Below are 20,826 nucleotides of genomic sequence, written 5' to 3' on the forward strand. Positions count from 1 at the left end.
GCAACCCTATAAAAGACCAAAATGGCCGGGGTCCATTTGTGACAAATTATCTAGGAGATTGGAGGACTCAGATGTTAGATTTCTCAGATATGTAATTATTAAGACAGAGAATTCCTCTCAAATTTGTGAATCATATGAGTTGTTGGTAAAGTCCTTTCAACCACTTGGCTCCAAACAAATTGATTTTGGTTTTAATTATCCAAAAAATGCTTTCAAAGATAAATGCATCTGGCTTGATGCAAGCCCCCTCTGGCATATGTAGTTAAGAGGGTAAGATGCAATTCCTCTCCCAATTTACTTCAGAATTTAGTAGCTGCCAGAAGAAGATACAAAGATTTATTATATCATAAAAACCAAGAATACTTGTAGAAGGATTTCGAAGCAGCAGCTGAAACGAGAAATTATTCCATGTTTTGGAAGACGGTGGATTGGGTTTTGGTAGATATATTCCAATTGAGGAACTCCATACTAAAGATGAAGCCTGGATAGCACATTTTGGCCAGATCTTTAATGATTCTCCCCAACCAGTTTTTTAATCTAATTCTACCATAGCTGATGCAATGAAAAAGCGTCTCTTTGATCTACCACTTTGGGCTTCAGCAAGGGACAGCGAAGTGCAGTCATTTATTTTAGCCCAACAATGGAAAATAGCTCCAGGGAAAGGTTTTCTCCCAGCTGAAGTTTTTTAGGAGAGTCTTGATCGGTGGTGTCCAATCTTTGTTAAATTATTCACTGTCATTAATCATACTGGATGGATTCCATCTGGCTGGAAGTCTAGTATCATAGTTCCCATTATTAAAAAAAAAGGGGCGGCGGGCAGGGACAAAAAATATCCTGTTTCATATAGACCTATTAGTTTGTTAGAAGTGGCAGGGAAAATTTATTCCAGATTTTTACTATATAAACTTGAAATAAGGACTTTAGAGGTTAATTTATTACATGAAGAGCAGTCTAGCCTGAGGGCTGGTAGAGCTACAATTCGTAATTGTTTTATTTTATCCTATATGATTTATAAATATACTATGTTTGAGGGTACTAGATTGTATGCTGCTTTCATAGCTCTAAAGATGACATTTGATTCTAGTAATTGAGACAAACTTTGGGCAAAATTAAAAAGGATGGGTATCAATATAAGACTTTTGTATATTTCGGGTGCTCTACAGCCGGGCAATATGGTGAGGGTAAAAACTAAAGTCAAAGGAGAATGTATGAACGTTTCCCCTACTTCTAGGGGCATATGCCTCTTCTTTTTAATGTATATATTAATGATGTGATTGTGCTATTAAAGGAAGATAATTTCTCTCCACTGCAAATTAAGGGTAGCTCTATGCCAATGTTATTGTACGCTAATGATATAGTTGTTTTATCGCAAATTCCAAGAGGCCTCTGCCAATTACTATTACATTTTTCTTCTTCTTGTAATTCTCAAGACCTGGGTCTCAATAAGGCCGAGGTCATGATTTTGGGAAAGAACCCTCGAAAAATTGATTGGAAGTTAGAAGGCCACCTTGTAGAACAAGTCTCTGCTTTTAGTTATTTAGGAATAAAGTTTAACTATTGGGCTTTTGGTTCACTTATCATAAAGACTTAAACAAAAGGTCCTTAGCTTTGCTCAAGGTGGTACTCTGTTTTACCCACTCATAGGGGAGGAAGAGAGTTCCCTCAGCACTAAGAATTTGTAATGCTGAAGTCATATCACAGTCTACAGGGCCGAAGTTTGGTTGAGAGGCCAAATTTCAGCTTTAGCGATCACTCAAGGTAATTTTTTTGAAGAGACTTTTAATTCGCCCAAAATCAACACCAGCCTCATTTTTACACGCCAAGGTGGGTCTTTTTTCTGAACATAGGAGAGCTTGTATTGCCTTTCTTAAATGTTGGTCTATGTACTTTTCCAGATTATAGATTGCCCCATCTTTGCCTTCAGGAAATGGAGGAACAATCTGTGTACTCCTTATTTCCATAGTATAAGACCCTCCAATTTATTATAGGCTTTGGTGGTATTTGCTTCTGAGTATGCATATTTTGCTTTGTTGCCTGCAAGGCGTCTTTGGTTTGGCTGATAGAATATCTGTGGTTTTCTTCTGAAAACAAAAGCCCTGTGGGGGTTAAAGCAGGGAACAGAATGGATGTGTCTCCTAAACTCAGAAACTCTTAGTTATGGTGACAAGAGCCAGCTGCAGGAGTTCGCACTTCCCAGTTACATAGCAGATGACACAGGAGCTAGGGAAGGGGCAAGGGAACAGTGCAATATGCATTTGGCTGGATTATGAGTTGGAGAACAGCCTAGTGGGTAAAGCAGATTCTTGTTCTATTCCTGACACCTCCAGTGCCCACTGCATGGCATTGAGAAGTCATTTCCACTGTCCGCACTTCAGTTTCCTCATCTGTAAAATGGGGTAATGATATTGACCGCCTAGACAGCGGGCTTGTGAGAACAGATTCAATAATGGCTGCAAAGTGCTTTGAGATCCTAGGCTGCAGGGTCCCAGAGCGAGGCCCCATGTTCATGGCCAGCTGAGGTCATTGTGGCCATTCCCTGGTGCCCCTGTGCCCGACAGCAGCCTGGACTCACAGCCCAGGGGGAAGGGACGAGGCAGCAAAGGATACCGAGCCGCTCGGCCTGCCTCACGGTGGCAGAGAGTCACAGTTCCCTGCAGAGACCCCCATACCCTCTCCCTCACGCAGAATGCGCGGCGCTGGTGCATTCGGCTCTGTGAATACGGCCCCTGCCTAAGGACACTGCAGTGCTCACTGGGTGTGCGGGAACCGACCCGCTATTACCTGCTGTCATGGGCAGTGGGTGAAGCTGCCGCTTGGGGAGGCTAGCTCCCCAGCCCACCTCTTCTGCCTGTGGCTCCGCCCATACTCCACCCCTGCTCTGCCCCAGGCCCCACCCCCACTCTGCCCAGGCCCCGCCCTCTCTCCACTGTCTCCCTCCTCTCTTCCCTCCCCCTCCCTGATCACCCCCTACCAGCCAAATCCCTGAACCCAAATGAAGCAAATGACATTTGAAAAAAACACTCTTCTGCAATTTCTTTCTAAAGAAAATGGAGCATGTTTTCCACTGGATGCCAGAAGGTGAAGACTGGACATGCAGAAGGTACCTAATTAAAAGCACTAAACTTGGGAATAAAAAATGTCAGGCATGGGTTTTTTGATATGCCCTGAAGTTTGTTAGAGATTTATTTGCAAAAACTTTGTAGTAAGGGCAAGTCAGCTGCCCTGCTGACTACAACATTAAATGTTATGGAATACATGGTGCAGCTCTTCTCTGTTTTACATTTCCTTAATCAGAATTCCTGAGCATCCAATGAAGTGAGCTGTAGCTCACGAAAGCTTGTGCTCAAATAAATTGGTTAGTCTCTAAGGTGCCACAAGTACTCCTTTTCTTTCTGCGAATACAGACTAACACGGCTGTTACTCTGAAACCTGAGCTGATTTTATATTTTAAATGTACTCTTAAGCCTTCATAAAGTAATCATTCCAGATTACTACATATTTAACTCACTGAAACAAAGACATTATTTTAAATTAATCAGTCACGGAGGTTTAGTGTGTTCATAACAATGTTCACTGCTTCTAGAAAAAGGGAACAGTAAGATTACTTTGTGTGAACTCCATAACAATAGACATGTTCATGAAACTTCACCAACTTCAAAAAATCTGTTTCCAAAGATTTTAGGCATAACAAAGGATGTTATATCTTACTACGGTACTGATATTGTTAGAGGTTTCTCTTAAAACTCGTTCATCAAATAGTCAGAAGTAAAGAAAGGGAAACTCGTCTGTCCAGCTATCTGGCAGGAAAGGGGTGTTGTCCCTTTAAGGGCTCTCCAAGGATTTTTTAGAGATGTGATTTTTATCATCTGCAGCAACACACTAATGAAATATTTTTAAAGCAAATTTTAAGTTAAGGTCCTGTAGACTGACACGTTCTGTGTAAATATTACAGTAATGCACAACTGCCTTTTGTCAGTAAATTCAGAAACTGACAGTATATACCTGGGGGTTGGCAAATGCCTGTTAAATGGCTTCATTACCACTTGAATGGCTCTTTAACAGTTTCAGTGTTGTGCCAGTCTGGCAGGCTGCAAGCCTCTTTCACTTTTAAGAGTAGCAGCCATGTTACTCTGTATTCGCAAAAAGAAAAGGAGTACTTGTGGCACCTTAGAGACTAACAAATTTATTTGAGCATAAGCTTTCATGAGCTACAGCTCACTTCATCGGATCCCCTCCGGAGTAAAAGTCACCAGACTGCAGCAGCCAGCTTTGGGAGTCTGCAGGAAGGGTTAGAACAGGGATAGGAAGGGGCCGAAGGGTGGACACTCAGACCCAGGGTTGCCCCAAATTTACAGGTGCCCTACGCAGCCTTGTATCCTACCTATACCTAAAGACGGCCCTGCTTCCATCCTTGTCCTGATTCGGGGTTGATGTGTTCCTGTACCATCTCCCAGGAATGTGTTTACATGAACAGCCAGTGCCTAGGACTTAAGTGTGCCTGTGGTTTACCAATGCTAGCTGTGTTTTTTGCCAAGTTCCTGTACCGGTCAGTGAACGTGTAGGCAAGCATCTGCATTATGACAGGGCCTGACTTTGGTTCATAGCATGGCTCTTGCTGACTTTGGTTCAGGCTCCAGGCCTTGCACAAGGCCCCATGCTCCAGGCTGTCTCTCTACTACCGCTTTAATCTAGCTAGCATGGCTAAAAAGAGCAGGGAAGACACAGTGGCATAGACTTCAGCATAGGCTGGCAATAGGAGGCCACACTCAGGGTCCTAAGCGGGTTTGTGCAGCCAGTGCTGAAGCCCATGTCGCTGTGTCTTCGCTGCTCCTTTTAACCACACTCACTCGACGGAAGCTAGCGGGGGTATGCCTGCTCCTGCTGCAATCACCCCCCTGGTGGCAGAGTGCGTCACTGCTTCTGGAGTAAGGTACTGCTCGGTGTAAGCATATCCGAATCAGGCCCTTTACTACTTACAATCCACCACTGCTGATGAGAGGGGGCTAGATGCTGCCAGTCCTGCTCACTCAGACTTACTCCACAAGTTGTTCCTTTGATGTCTCCGCAGTAAGGAGGCACTAGCTCTGAGTCAGGGCAGCAGTGACACTCACCAGTAAGCATTTATTTCTCCTGAGGAGCTCAAACTGCTGCAAGTAGCATTTATGGCCAAGGAAAACTCCATCTTCCCCTGTGCCCACAGGGGTGAGTCCATCAGCAGTGTTATTATTGCTAGGGGGAGAGGAGCCCTGCAACGTGCACGTGTGCTTAACGGGCGTCACTGGCATTGCTGTGTCGAGTTCGCCCTCCCTGTTGTTTGTTACTCCGCCTGGCCTGGCGTGGCCTGGGTAAGATCTTTAGGGCAGGGTCTGTGTCCTTCAGCTTGTTCCATGAAGTCACTAGCACAGTGCTGGGTGCTGCTGAAACACTCACCATGAGTGCAGAGCACTGGTTATTATTTTAATAAGGAGACTTTGCACTGATACAGCCTTCCTTCTGAGCACTGGCTATCGTCTGCACTAGTGACCCAGCTTTGATTCTTATATCCACTCGTTCCAGCTGGGGGGCCCTGCAGGACTGGCTGCATGTGGGCAGCTCACCCCATCACTGCCAGTGCTGTATGGAAACTCCCTGCCGGTTCGGCACATGAACTCCAGTCCCACTCAGTCCTTCCCCTGGAAGTGCACGTACGGCTGTATCAGGAACACCCCCTTCCCAAGCCCTAGTGAGTCAGCAGCACAGCGGACCCCTCGCTCACACGCACAGTATCTGGAGCTGCGTGCACATCAGGGCCAAGTCAGACCTCTGGGGAGAAAGCGGCGGAAGGTTGGTGTCATGCTTTGTGCTGGGATTTGCACCCTGTGTTGCTCTGCCTGTGCATTTAGTGTCAGCTCACGGGGCCGACGCTTGTAACAAAACGCTCGAGAGACTAAGACAACATTCAAAGCCTGACGGGATCTGGAAAATGTCTCTTTATTGATGGGAGTCAGTGCCAGGTAATAGTAGCCTCCATAACAGATTCAGATCCCCCAAGAAAGAGGAGGCTTTGATGCACTCACGCTGCAGAACAGACGGCAGCATAGGTGCTCTGGGGCCGTGAGTGCCTTGGTATGTGGTGGCCATTTAAATAAGGCTCAGTCGGGAATGGGAGGGTCCAGGCCCATTTTCATGCCCAGCACTCCACTGACCACACCCCACTGTTCGACTGGCAGAGCACACTCCCCAGATTACAGGGAGACAGTGCTGCTGTGCTGAAAGTGTGGGATGGGGCTAGGGTTTGGGAGATCAGGGTCACACCCCTTGTCACATATAAATACGGCTTTCATTGCATCACAATGGATAGGGACTAATGGGGGACAGATTCTCCAATCTCCTCTCTGACCCCCATATAAAATTCAGCCTTCATTATAACACACTTCAAGCACAACAATCCCTGGCTGTCACAGCCGTTGGAGATGGAAAAGACCTACTAGATCACCAGTCTCATCGCAAGGAGCTACTACAGGACAATCTAGTAAGGAAGACAACCTTTAATGCTGTTACATCTGTGGTGCATTCCTGCACAGACTTCGGAGCAGGACTTTTCCACAGGGTCAGCTTGCAAGGCTGCACCCCAATTATTATTTATTGGGCCCAGAGTTAAGAGCCCGTGGACCACATCTTCCGCTGGGGGTTAACTGGCATAGTTCCATTGACGTAGCTGATTTATACCAGCTGACTCCGGTGACATATAACATGGGTGATGAGCTGTCCTTGAGGGCCTGGATCCATTATGCAATATTAACGGATGGAGGAGTCCATTTCAAGGAGGGGACAGGCATCAAAAAGAAAGGAGTCAGGGATAATGGCACTGTCGCAATCCCATGGTGATTTTCCATCAAATGGAGCTGCCATCACTTGAGGCACTTTCTGCAACATATCACGTGTAACCTTTAAAGCAGAGATTTTACACCAGCCAGTTCTTTCTCCTGGGAGAGGAGTAATAATGGCCCAATGACTGGTTGGCTGGGAGCAGGTTGTCCTGGCTTTGTGAAAGCTGGAGTCGCATGAACTGAATGTGACTTGATGCAGAGATGCCTGTGCAGACTTTATTTTCCAAGGTTCCCAGTGAAGAGGAGAGAGAAATGTCATAAAAAATCTTCAGCGTGTTTATTGTCAGGATAGGGATTTATATATATATGTATGTATAAAGGTGTTTAAAAATAGTACTATCCTGCTTTCATAATTAAAGATATATACACATATATATTCATAGATTTTTTTTGCTATTTGATAAAAAAAGATAACGACAAATTCTGCAACTATTCTGCCAAAATCAGGGTGAAAGGGGGTTTGATGAGGAATATCCCAGTTGTGTTTGATCCTCTTTTCTGTCTGATGATTTATCCTGGCCTTTTTCCCCCTCCCCCTCTAATTGAAATCAAATATTACATTTAAATTCCTGTGCAATTAAAGCAAAAAATTTCAGAGACAAAGAGGTTGCTGCAGGTGCTCTCATTTCACAGTCAGGATTAGCAGGGCAGCTGAGGAAGTATCTCACATGGGATGGGGGTAGAAAGTACTGTATATTGGAAGTATATTGGAAGATTGCCATAGTGCCTTCCCCCACCTACACAGAGTCTAGTTACAGCTGAGCCAGAGCTGAGCTGCTTGAAGCATTCAGGATGGAATCACCTGCTTTGCAAAGCATCTCGCTGCCTGATGGAAGCTCTCAGCTGTGCACATGGGCCTCATTGGAGAAACCAGTGGCCAGCTACTGTCGATTAATGGCAAGTGTGTTAGAAGATGCTGATTGTCCCGATGCCCATCTCCTTTCTGAAGCTCCAAACTGACCCCATTCGTCACACCTCAGCCCGACCCCGTTAGGCCAGAGGAATGGAACAGCCTCGAAGGCTGCACGCATTCATTTTCGGAACAGGGTTTTTTTTTTACTCTGAGTCCCCATCAGGGTTTTGCGATATAAGAACAAACAACGACCCTTTACAATACTCTAGGAATAACAATGACGTGTAACTACGGTACGGTTCCGCCTCCCGAGTCCAAGTGGTGCCTGGCCATCTGCAGGGATCATTTCTTGTTGGCGATCTGGTTTTCCAAGTCTTCAAGTCGGGCCGTCATCTGAGCGAGTGGTTGTGTTAAGGAAGCTGACGCAGAAACGAGACCGCGTGGCCTGCTGGTGAGAAGAGGGCTGGGGGGCTTAACATCAGGTGAAGAGGGTTTCAGCCCAACAACATAGGGCTTATAACTAACTGCGTGAATATTTCACCCACACTAAATGAAGAGAATCCCCTGTGTGTCTGCTGGAGACACCACTTTCCTGGGACAGAGAGCTGGGATAATCTTCCCCAAAACAGCTTTTGGACAGCCACAAACATGAGCCTGCCCTGGCTTTGCACTCTTTTCCCCCTTCCTATAGGCACCAAACAGACCCAAGGATCCCCTTTACTCTTCCGTTCACCCCGCGTTGCAGTAACCTGTCCCTCCAGCAGGAGGAAGCTGGATACAGCTCTGGTAATCTCATTGACACAGACACAACTGCCATTTAGGGCAAGCATTTGGCACTCGTTACTATTCAATTGCTAAGGTACTTGGGAGCCCCTTGCTCTTCCTAAAGGACAACAGGAGCACAAGTGAAGTGGAACTCAGCTCTGCTAGCCGTCACTGCCTGGTCAACATCATAAACGCCATGGGCCAACTCTGCTATGGCAGGCAGTGCAGCCCACAAAACTCCACTGGCTGAATTACACAGAGGAAAAATCAAGGCAGACACAATCCTTAGAGGAGCTGGAACAAACCAAGCTCCATTTGGATCCTGCACTGACTGCCGCTCAATACAGGCCCCTCTGGTGACCCAAAAGGATATGTTTCTCCGTCAGGTTTTCCAGGATGGCCACGGTGTTTGACTGGAACTGCACAAGGGCCTCACACTCACACGGGCTCCGGATCTCAGTCTCCCCTTTGCCCTCCTCTGAAAAACAAAAGAGTTTAAACAGCATCAGGAACCCGCTGTCCTTCTATGGCACCTTCTGAAAGTCCTTGATGAGCATTACCCACAGCTCTTCCAGGAGATAGGCAGCTACTCTCCCCGTGTTATAGATGGGGGAGTTTGGAAGTGACGTGCCCAAAGATATTCAGGCACTCAGCAACAGGACCATGCACTGCTTCAGACTAGGGACCAAGTGGCTAGGCAGCAGTTCTGCAGAAAAGGACCTAGGGGGTTACGGTGGACAAGAAGCTGGACATGAGTCAGTGTATCCTTGTTGCCAAGAAGGCTAATGGCATTTTGGGCTGTATAAGTAGGAGCATTGCCAGCAGATCAAGGGATGTGATCATTCTCTTCTATTTGGCATTGGTGAGACCTCATCTGGAGTACTGTGTCCAGTTTAGGGCCCCATACTACAAGAAGGATGTGGAAAAATTGGAAAGAGTCCAGCGAAGGGCAACAAAAATGATTAGGGGGCTGGAGCACATGACTTATGAGGAGAGGCTGAGGGAACTGGGATTATTTAGTCTGCAGAAGAGAAGAATGAGGGGGGATTTGATAGCTGCTTTCAACTACCTGAAAGGGGGTTCCAAAGAGGATGGATCTAGACTGTTGTTCTCAGTGGTACCAGATGATAGAACAAGGAGTAATGGTCTCAAGTTGCAGTGGGGGAGGTTTAGGTTGGATATTAGGAAAAACTTTTCCACTAGGAAGGTGGTAAAGCACTGGAATGGGTTACCTCGGGAGGTGGTGGAATATCCTTCCTTAGAGTTTTTAAGGTCAGGCTTAACAAAGCCCTGGCTGGGATGATTTAGTTGGGGATTAGGTCCTGATTTGAGCAGGGGTTTGGACTAGATGACCTCCTGAGGTCCCTTCCAGTCCTGATATTCTAGGATTCTATGAATAGGAGAGAAAATGTAGCAGAACCCAAAAGTCCTGACTCTCAGCTCTCTGCTTTACCCACTAAGCCAGCCTTCCGCTTTCCTCAGACCAATCAGTTTGGATGGAATATTCCATATTGGGAGAAAACACCAACCCGTGGGGGTGTTATTCTTGCTGATCCCCACGTACACCTCCCATGCACATCGATGGGGGCTACATTGGCTAATGAAGGGAACAAAGCATGTTAACAAGGGCTACCCATGTGCAGTGATGCGGGAATAGATCTCTTTGGTTTTGACATCACAGTTCACTCTTCTTTTAAAATGCCCAGCAGAGCCCCTCACTGCCCTTCTGCCCTGTGATTTTATCACATCACTCTCTGCAGTAAGCTCTCGAGCCAGGCATTTCTAAGTCCCAGATAATTCTCCTAACACTGTATCTCTGCTTATCTAATAAAAACCCGACAGGCTTATCACAGGGAACATGTAACGTCAAACAGTCCTGGACAACACGGCTCCTATTTTCAGATTCTCCAGATTCTGCAAGCTTCCGGGCAGAGCATCCGCAGCAGATAAACATAAAAACGCACCGGTCGGGGCACATTGCTCTGTTGCTAACTAGGGACGACTTGGATCCTGAATGTCACAGACGCCACCATTCTGCCTCTGAATTCCTGCCTGCAAGTGCTTTGCATTAAGGAGAGACACCCTATGTTACAGGCACTTTCATGAAGCCTCCCTAACTCAATCAGTCACATATTTTGTTGCTTGGCTACAGACAGGTCTGTACAGAATAAACTGAGTTGTCTCTTTTTATCCCAACTAGAGGCAGCAGAGGAGGAGTGTCTGAGCTTTTCTGCAATATAAATATTAAGTAATAATCAAGATCAGACAGGAAAACAAGGCCGAAGGGCCTGGCCCAGCTAGAGTTGCCACCAGTCTGGTTTTTACCCAGACAGTCGGGGTTTTAGCTGGTGTGTCCAGGTGCCATTTGACAAGTCCTGATGTCCAGTTTTTTTGATCTGGGGGCGAACAGTGGCAGGGCCTTGGGGGAAGAGGCAAAGAAGGGGCGGAGTCTCGAGGGAAGAAGTGGAGAAGGGGCGGGGCCTTGGGGTTCCAGTTACCAGCCATTAGAAAGGTGGCAACCCTAGGCCCAGCCTGGGTGAAGCCACTACACAGGCCCTGCCAGCACCTACCTGGGCAGATGTTAACTTTGAGGTTGTCGACTATATGAGTCATGGTGCTAAAATCCGCAGAGTACGAGAAATGTTGTTCCACCGGCTCAGAGGCAATTTCTCTCAGCTCCTCTTCAACAGCTTTTCCAACCCCAACCGCGAACATGGTGATCCCTGCACAATGGAGTGAAGGGTGGTTCTGTACAAGCTGAACATGCTCAACGGGCATCCTGGACTCGATCGCCCCAGAACATGCCCACAAGGCAGGACCATCCTAGAATGACATCAGGTGGGCCAGTGCTGCCACGATGCTAGTAACCGTAGTGCCCTGAGTGCTTCTAGAAGCATCCGTTGAATGTTGCAGCCACATGGATGGGCCAGGTAACTGGGGCTAAATGCAAGGGCTTGGTCAGGGTGTCCAGCTCCTCACTTTCTCTGCCTCAGTTATAAGCTAATAAGTGTATTATCCTGTTGAGAGTCAGCAGGCTATATTTATCAGGGACCGGAAGGGTCAATGTGCCAGACGGCGAGAGGCCATGAGCTTCTGCATGCTGCAGGCACCCAGGGATCACCAGCTGTGCGCAGTGAGGGGCAAATGTGGAAAACTGGCCTGGAATGCTGGGTGCATGAAGAGCATCCCCTGAATCACCTCTTTCCCATTGCACGCTCACCTGATTCCTTTGCTTTCCTGGCCCATTCGGAGATATCATCCTGAGAGCGCCCATCGGTGAAGACCAGCCCAATTCTGGGAATGTTCTGGGAGAGGGGCCTGGCACCTTCGGCCTCTGAGAAGCTGTGCTCTAGCATGTGCTTGAGGGCCAGGCCGGTCATGGTGCCCTTCTCCATATACTCCACCTTCAACACCGCCTTCTTGATGTCTTCTGCCGTCTTGTACTGGTTGAGTGGGAACTCGGTGCGCACACGGCTGGAATACTGGACCAGCCCCACCCGCGTGCCGTGGGGTGACACATCCAGGAAATCCACAATCTGGTTCACAAACTGCTTCACCAGCTCAAAGTTCTGAGGCCGGACGCTCTTGGAGCCATCAATCACCAACACCAGGTCGACATGGCCGCTCTTGCACTCTGCACCAAAGGAAGAGGTGAAAGGTTAGACCGCACCAGCCCTGCCTCCCGAGGACACCAAGGGGGAGCTTGCAGCGAGCAGATGCCAGGGGCCGGGGGAGCAGAGTCAATGGCCTCTGGGACTCAATAGGGATTCTTCCCCCTGCATTCACTGCTGAGCTATATGTGCTGGCTGTAGCTGATGCAAGAAAGCAGGACACAGAGCTCTTCTTCAGGTCTGGGTAAGCTGGAAAGCTTGTCTCTCTAACCAACAGAAGTTGGCCCAGTAAAAGATATCACCTCGCCCCCCCTTGTCTCTCTAATATCCTGAGACAGCTACAACACTGCACACAGGGCTGAGAATTCCACTCCGACCCTCCGCCCTGACCCCAGACATTCTTGGGCACCCTTCTCAAAGCCCCCCAAATTCCCACCCCCAAGAACTCCCTCTGAGGGCCCTGTGCTTCCCTTTCACATCCCTTGCCAATCTCTCACACGCACACCTTGCACTGTTTCTTCTGTTCCTCTGGCCAAGGAGGACCAGATGGTACCCTAATGCTTCCATTCACAGCTGGTCATCACTTCTCCTTAATCAGCCAGAGGCCACTCTACTGAGTGCAGCAGGACCTGCCTTCTCTCCTCCCAGGGGTCCGCCTTAGGTTCTCTAGCACATTCACCCCCTTGTGCCTCACATCCCCCAGTCCTCTCCTGGTCCATGACCAACCCTGCCAGTCACAGGGCTGTATTGTTACACAGCAGTTTACTTAGTGGTGAGCCGCCTACTGTATTTTCTAACCAGAGGACCCCCTGGAACTCCTGTCTCTGTTTGGGTTTTGGATGTGCCAGTAGCCAAGAGAGATCTGGAACAAAATCCCAAGATCAAGCACTCCTGAACCTTAGGGTGGTTTGAAATTCCCACCTGGATCCAGATTCAGTTTCACATCTCGAGCTGCTCAGCTCTCATTGGGAGCACCTAGGATCTAGGTGCCAGTTGCTACAGACTGAAGTCCATACATTAAGGGCACTGCCTGCAGGCCGTGTCCCAGATACTCACTATTGCATGTCTTTCCATCAGCATGGAGCTGCTGTCCCTCTGGGCAAATGCAGTGGTAAGAGCCAGGGGTGCTGACACATTTAAACTCACAGCCATGATCTATCCCATTGCAAATGTCACTGGCTAAAACACAAACCAAAGGGACAAACACACCATGTTACAGGGCATGTCATTTCCTTTGTGATTACCAAGGAAGTGCCATGCACAGAACATCCCTTTCTCAGATGGGAACTCAGTGGAGCTGTAGAGATGAGGCTGATACACCCACACGCACCAATGGGAGATGCATGAGCAATCACTAACTTGCCGTGAGGTCTGTCCCTCTTTGCAGATCCTGGGCTGTTCAGCTGCATGGTCTGCACTTGTTCAACCCAGTGGCACTTGGGTTTGTGCACCCCACACCTTGGGGCATTCAGAAGTGGGACCGAAGTTTGAAGGAATTCATTCCTCTTAGGGCTGTAAAGGAATCAGAAGTGCCACCAGCAACACATCTATACCTCCTGGTGTGACCTCAGGGAACGCCCTGGTAAAACCTCCCCAATTCTCCCAGTGTGCCCTCTAATGCGCTGGAAGGGCATTCTGGGTCCTGACATGCAAATGAGCACATCAACCCAAAGGACATCATTATGGTGAGACGTGCTTGGATTCTAAGGCTAGCAGCCAAACCCGGAGCTGTATAGTACACTGTGGCCTGCCTGTGCTCTCTGGAGTGATGGTGCCCTCTGCAGCAGAGATGCTGACGCAGCACTCACCCTGGCATGCCTTGCCGTCGGCCTGCAGAGTGAAGCCATCGTTACAGCGGCAGTAATATCCGTTCGGGATGCTCACGCACGTGTGCTGGCAGCTGTGGTTTCCAAAGTTGCAGTAATTAATCACTGGAAAGAGGAGACGACACACAGGAGTGAGGGACATCAGCCATTCACAGCTCACCCGTGACCCTTGCAAAGAGCTCGAGGGCTAACTGGCCAGCTGGCCCTGTCCCCGAGGTAGGCTGCACTGGTCTTTTATCAGCTCCTTGCTGCCACTTGTCCTTAGGCCCTACAAGGCTCTGGAAATACAGGGCTCCCACAGATGGCTCGATGCCAAGGCCCTGCCTCAGGATGGTGAATTAGCTCAGAGCACAGTTGGGACAGGAGAGGGGTCTACTGATAGCACACAGAAGCCATGGAGCTCCCTTCTCATCACTAATGGGGCATCTGCTGGCCTTTCAGTCTGGATAAAGCATGTGTGGGCCACCACTCTGAGTTAAATCTCTCCTTGTGGACAGTGGGTGCTAGGAGCAGGTGGGCACTGTTGGGACTAGAGGCCTGTTCCAGGTTCCAGACTCTCTTTTGCCCATCTCCTGTCATGAAGGAGCCTAAGGGAACAGAGCTCTGTGGGTCTGGGAGAAGTAAGAGATCACAGATGCTGGAGAGAGCGATGGCTGGGCTCTCCACAAGGTCTGAGGGCAGCGGGACATAGACAGAGGACATGGTGAGAAGGAGGGGAATGTCTGGGGCGATGAAGGGCAAAGGACAGAGAATGAGAAACAAGAGGAGGAGGCACAGAGGAGACAGTCACATACTGGTACAGGTCTTTTTGTCCTGGTTGAGATCGTAACCTGTCCGGCAGCGGCAGGCGTAGGACCCATGGGAGCTGACACACTGGTGCTCACAGCCATGCTTCCCATCAGCGCAGGCATCAATGGCTGCAGAGAAAAAGGAACCACCTTCTTACCCATTCCCATCTCAGCAACACAATTATCACTTCGCAACAGAATGAAGGCCAATGTGCTGGCTGTTCCTATTGTTGTCTTAACTCTTAACGCAGACCTAGGCCTATCGTCAAAAAGTACTAATAACTAATTAGCACTAGTATCTATGTCCAGCACAACACCAGAAAGTTAGTCAAAATGGGAGGCAGTGTGGCCTGGTGGGTAGAACACTAGACTGGGACTCAGGAGACCTGCATTCTATTCCCTGCTCTGCCCCTGGTCTCCATGGTGACCTTCGGCAAGTCTCTCTAACCCCGTGCCTCAGATTCCCCATTTGTAAAGCAAGGATAATGATACCAGTCTCCTTTATAAATGTAGATCAAATAAAATATGCTCTTACGGGAACATGTCTTTCCATCTGTGCTGAGCTTATATCCAGGGTTACATTCACAATAGAAGGAGCCTGGGACACTGACACAGGTGTGCTGGCAGCCATGGTCCATCTCTGTGCACATATCCACACCTGAAAGAGACAGTTGGCCATGTTGGGGATTCACTGACTCAGAACACGCGTCAGGTGATCTATCTAAGTTCTTATATTGCCTCTATCACTGCAGATTTGGCCTTCAGAACATCCCCTGGCAATGTGTTCCACAGGTTGACTGTGCCTTGTGTGAAGAAGTACTTCCTTAAACCAGGCTTACTTTGGTTTAGGGAGGCAGTGTGGCCTAGCAGATAAAGCACCAGTGAACAGAAGTCTGGTTTCTATTCCTGATTCTGCCACTGGCCTACTAGATGAACATGGGCAAGTCAGCTTCTTTGTGAAGTGCTTTGAGATGTACTGATGGTAGGGCTGTGTAAGAGCTGGGTATTATTAGCAGTAGCAGTTTAAGCTGAGTAGATAACGGCTTCAACTAAACTGCAATATGCTACTCTTCATTCAAAATGAGCGTCGACATGAGCATTTGCACCAGTTTAATTTAACCAGTGCATGTTTGTGCATGGACAAGGCTTCAGATTTGGCCATGGATGGGACAGCAAGCTATGGGGGCCGGACACTAGTTCACAGAGGCTTCAAGTTTCCCCCAAAGAAAAGCTGACTGTGTCCTTTTGTCCTTTCACTGAACAGTCACCTCAGAAGTTGCAATCAAGGTCACAGCAACTGGCTGCAACACAAGCTCCTGGAAAAAGTCCCCAAGGCTCAGTATCGTCTGTCGGCACAGGACGGGCAAGCAGGCACCAGCCTTTACAATTCTGAGCTGCCACAGTGCAAAGCAGCTTGCAGTGGAAACAGGTCTCCCCTCTTCACGCCAAGGCCAATAAGGTGATTGCAAGTGATACCAGGCCAGGCTTTATTAAATACAGATGCACAGACAGTGGCATATGGCAAATGTTCAGAGTTACTGCACTGCGTGTACACACCAGGTAGCTGGGCAGGAAATCTGCCCATCCAGAACAACATGAGGCAAGCAAGATTCCAAACCTTGCCAAAGGCCTCTCACATTTCTGAGCTCTCTGACCCCTCCCATCCCTTCAATTTGGGGGAAGCCTGCTCTGTGTTTCTGTGATCTCACGTCCATATTATCACTCGATTTGTGCCGCTTTCCCCCAGCCTCAGCAAATGCAGCTCAGACATACTACACAGGGCAGATCTAGGTAAGCAAATGTGCTGGCTTATAAACTGTTTGGAAACAATAAGGGGAAAGGGTGAGAAAAAGAGAGACGCTCCTGAAAGGGTCATTGTCAAGCAGTCTGGCATGAGCATTATCTCCTCATTGTCTGTAGCAGCTTCTCAGGAGCATTGCAACATTTCCCCTTCTGCGCGCTACCCTTGGCAAATGTTGCTCCCCAACAGCTCAGTTCTTATACAGCTGAAGCTGACTTAGCAATGGTGGGTTTTGTTCTCTTAGGACATGGTTTGAAGGCCACTGAAGTCAACAGAAGGAGTCCGGGATGCTGACACAGGTGTGCTAGCAGCCAGAGTCCAGGTCTGTGCATATATTCACACCTGAAAGACACAGGTCTTCACTCAAGCCTTTGTACGAACAGGTGTCGTGCAGACAGATGCTCTGTGAGCTTCCTGCACACAGATCCGCCAATGCTGACCTGGCATCAGTGCCTGCTCTTCCTGTCGCGTTCCCCTCAACTGCATGGCCAATGCACCTTAGTCCTGACACTGCAGTGCCTCCAGCTATCCCAGTCCTGGGCACCAACACTCAGTTCTTTAACCCCACCCTTAGAGTTCTCTCTGCTCCTCCAGAACTGGGTTTCTCCTGAGCACAGAATAAGAGCTGCTCTGAATTGTGCCATGGTTTTGTGAGTGGGGGAGACACCCCAGGCTCACTGCACCCACGATCTCAGCAAGGCTCCAGAGGCGAAAGGCAGGAGCAGCTGCCACTCCCCACTACCACCCAGCTCATGTTTCATTCCGTCCCTCCACATCTGGGTGGTTAAACCCAGGGCCTGTCTGGTCCCACAGCAGGCTGTGCCTTGGGTTCTGCCCCCTTCACTCACCACACAGCTTGTCCTGGAACTGTTTGCCAAACTGCTGGATGAGATCGAAAGACTCCACCAGGAAGACATGCTCCTTCAGTGGGTGGGAGGCCATGGCCCGCAAAGAGTTCATGTCTGCCCGCTGGACGCCCACGGCGTAGATCTCAATGCCAGCATCCCGTGCCTGGGCCGCCACCTCCGTCACGCGGTCCTGGGGCCGCCCGTCTGTCACGATGACGGCCACACGGGGGATCTTCTTGTGCAGCGGGCGCGCTCCTTCCTGGATGGTGAAGGCCAAGTTCATGGCATACTGGATGGCTAGCCCTGTCATGGTGCCCTGGGCCAGTGGTACAATGCTGTTGATGGCCTTCTCCATGTCAGCCCGCTTGAAGAAGGTCTTGAGGGAGAAGATGTTCTGCACCTGGCTGGAGTACTGGATCACCCCCACCCGTGTGGCGTTGGGCCCCACCTCCAGATTCTGGATGATGTCGATCAGGAACCGCCGCATGGTCTCGAACTCGAAGGGGCGCACGCTGCGTGAGCTGTCGATCACAAACACAATGTCCAGGGGTCCGGTCTTACATTTCACCGCTGGAGGAGGAGAAAGCAAAGAGCTGGTTGGATCTCCCTGCCTTTCTGTGTTTGGGGAAGTGAGTGGGAGACAGAGGTGGAGGTAACACGATTTTTTCCTTCTCCTTCAGGCAACTTTACAGTCACCGCAAGTGGGCCAGGCTGCATAGCGAGAGCCTCAGCAGGTGTGACAAGGGGAGGGGATGAAAGATGAGGCCTGGTGCAGCTCCTCTTATCTCTGGGAGGGGGTAACGGTTCCATGGAGACAGCAGGAGTCACAGAAGAACTGGATCAAAATACAGACCGAGTCTGGAACTCCTCTGAGCTCCATTACCACAGAGCTGGGTGAGAGGGAACCTCGGCAGAGGCTGGAGATGGATGTGCCAGACTGGGATTAAAAAGAGGGCAAGACATGCCGTCTGTCCCATTATCTGTGGCCCTAGGAAGGTTAAAACTTGCCTTTGGCTCACTGAGCCCCCCACCCCCACCCCAGGGATGACACAGCGTCCTCGACTGCCCCAATGCCATGGGGGGCCCTGAATGAGCTCAGGGAATGACGGATTCCCAGCAGCGGCTCTCTTGCTGCATCCTGAACAGGATGGACATTCAGGTGTTAACAACAACACCCACTGCTCATGGCAGCATGGCAGGTGGGCGGGGGCCACAATATTGACAGAGACACCTGAAATCCTTCTGCTCAGTGTTTCACTCTCTCCTGATGGCTGGGGGTCTCCCCAATGCAGCCCTCCGGGACAGACCCTCATTTCTGAAGGAAGCTCTAAGCTTTCCTGGCTGAGCTCGCAGAGAAGTTTCCGTCCCTCCATCCAAGGCCCCAAACTCTCCTCCCAGCATTTGCAGCCAACAGCCTGAGGGCTGTGATTTGGGCTAGCAGAGGAATGTAAATGAGACAGGCTCAGCAGAGCCGACACAAGGGCGCAGGCTTGGGCAGCCCAGATGGACTGGCACCGACGAGGCGACTCACACACACAGAAGATGCTCACAGGCCCTCTCCTAGCACCCAAGCCCTGCCTATTCTAGAGACAGCCGGAAACAGGGAGACCAACCTGCAGCTACTAGGGTCCCTGTAGGTCGCACAGAACTCGCGCGCCCCCCCTCTTCAAATTTCAGCTCCCCCCAGCTGAGTCCTCTGGGCCTGCTGCTTTCCCCTGTAAAGTGGTGAGGATTAACTGTCTCTGATTTTTTGATTAGCCCTGGGCAAACACCAATGGGGGAATGTTTGGCTGATTCAAGCCCTGTTAATGCGCCGCAGCAAATCAGCTCTGACAACACGCCTGACGGATCTTGCAGGCAGCTGCGCCGGGAGAGCCTCAGGCAGGCAGGGCTGCTCAGCCGCTTTGGTGATGGCGATTCTGACTATGTGGAAGTGGCCTTCTTGGTCCTGGCAGCTGACTTCCACCCCAGCTCCTCCGAGGCCCATTCTGCCGCTCACACACTTTAAGCTCAACCCTCCCCTGCACCCGGGCTGCTCGAAACTACGCCTGGCAGGTACAGCCTCCAGAGGCCTTCCGCCAGCTGGGCTTTGCAGGAGCACAGCAGGGTCCAGACACACCCCTTCCTGCCCTCAGCTCCCAGTGCCTGTGGCTGTGAGGAGAGGGAGGTGTCACAGGGCAGGCTACCCTGGCTTTATGCCTCCCAGGGATTCCCTCACCATTGGGGATTCCCTACCTGACAGTTTAATCAGCTAGGTTTGGAAGCAAGAGCTAACGATTTATGGTAACCATAGACTCTAGCTAACTGTAGGGGTTATCTATTACTCTGGCTTACACCCTTGCACATCAGCCAGGGCTTTGGCTGCTTGCTTATAATTTGCACATCTTTGGCCAGCTGCTCACCTGCAGGCTTTGGTCTGGCTTCTAAGGTCGTTAAGATGAGCAGCAGGAGAGGAACAGCAAGTAGCAGCTTCATCATTCAGCTCTAAGAACACGCAGCCTCTGGAGGTTAGAAGGTTCACTGCAAGGAGAAGACAGGAAATTACAATGCTACTCTGGGATGTTTATAAGGCCAATATGAACATATCCTAGGAACCAGAAAGTCAGCAATAGTCACTGTCCCGCTCCAGGGTGAATGATCCAAAATACCAACCCAGGGGAGTCTAAATGGATGCACCAGCATTTCATAAAGATCTCTGAATGGTAATTATGGGAGAAGGTGGGAATTCAAGCCAGTGACAGAGATGGGGAAGGGAGAGCCAGCCAAAGACCAACGACAAAACTTAAGGATGAGATTTCCAAAGACTAGGTGATTCAGACACCCAATTCCAGTTCATTTTAATGGGAACTGGGTGTCCAAATCCCTTGGTCAGCTTTGAAAACCTCAGCCTAGAGCACCAGTAGTGGCAAACCAGCACCCTAATGGTGAGTTTTCCCTTTTGTGGTTTAGCAACATCATTGCAGTTAAATTTCATTACAGTTGGTGATGACGCACCGAACAGAAAGAGCTCAGTTTGATTTGCAAACAGTGGGCTGAGCTGGCGCTCAGACAAGCCTTATTGTACAAACTGGGCAGATCTGATTTATTGCCGAACATTCTCATAACTGGCTGCACCACAGCCCTCTTTAGCCAACAGAGGAGCAGGATGTCTGTAGCAGGGAAAATGAGACCACAGTTATCTAGTCACCTTCTCTTGCAATAGATCATCAGACAGGACTCAGGGATACTGGCTGTGTACTGAGCACTCATGAATGAAATGCCAGCCCAGCCAGGACAGGGCCCCATGTGCTAGGTGCTTTAGAAACATAGAGTAAATCACACTCCCTGCCTTGAAGAGCAATGGCCACCAGTTTGTGCCTGCAATCCTTCCCCACAGAATCCAGCAGACCTGTCTGCAGGGAGATGTTACCTTATTGAACTTCTAGTGTTTTGCAGCTGTTTCTTCCTGAGATAATTCCTTGGTTG

At 49.4% G+C, this 20,826-nt stretch overlaps 1 protein-coding gene across 1 annotated transcript; it reads right to left on the reverse strand.

Annotated features, from left to right (window-relative positions):
* Positions 1–8,064: 8,064 nt before the first annotated feature.
* On the reverse strand, positions 8,065–19,839 carry MATN4 (matrilin 4). The gene is made up of 10 exons (XM_077832191.1): positions 19,764–19,839; positions 17,362–17,931; positions 15,248–15,370; positions 14,719–14,841; positions 13,907–14,029; positions 13,155–13,277; positions 11,708–12,121; positions 11,058–11,210; positions 8,861–8,965; positions 8,065–8,123 (listed from the first exon to the last, which is right to left on the reverse strand). The coding sequence occupies exons 1-10, from the start codon at positions 19,837–19,839 to the stop codon at positions 8,065–8,067; spliced, it is 1,869 nt and encodes a 622-aa protein (XP_077688317.1).
* Positions 19,840–20,826: the final 987 nt, after the last annotated feature.

The sequence above is a fragment of the Eretmochelys imbricata genome, chromosome 13, assembly GCF_965152235.1.
Source record: "Eretmochelys imbricata isolate rEreImb1 chromosome 13, rEreImb1.hap1, whole genome shotgun sequence".
Lineage (NCBI taxonomy): Eukaryota > Metazoa > Chordata > Testudines > Cheloniidae > Eretmochelys > Eretmochelys imbricata.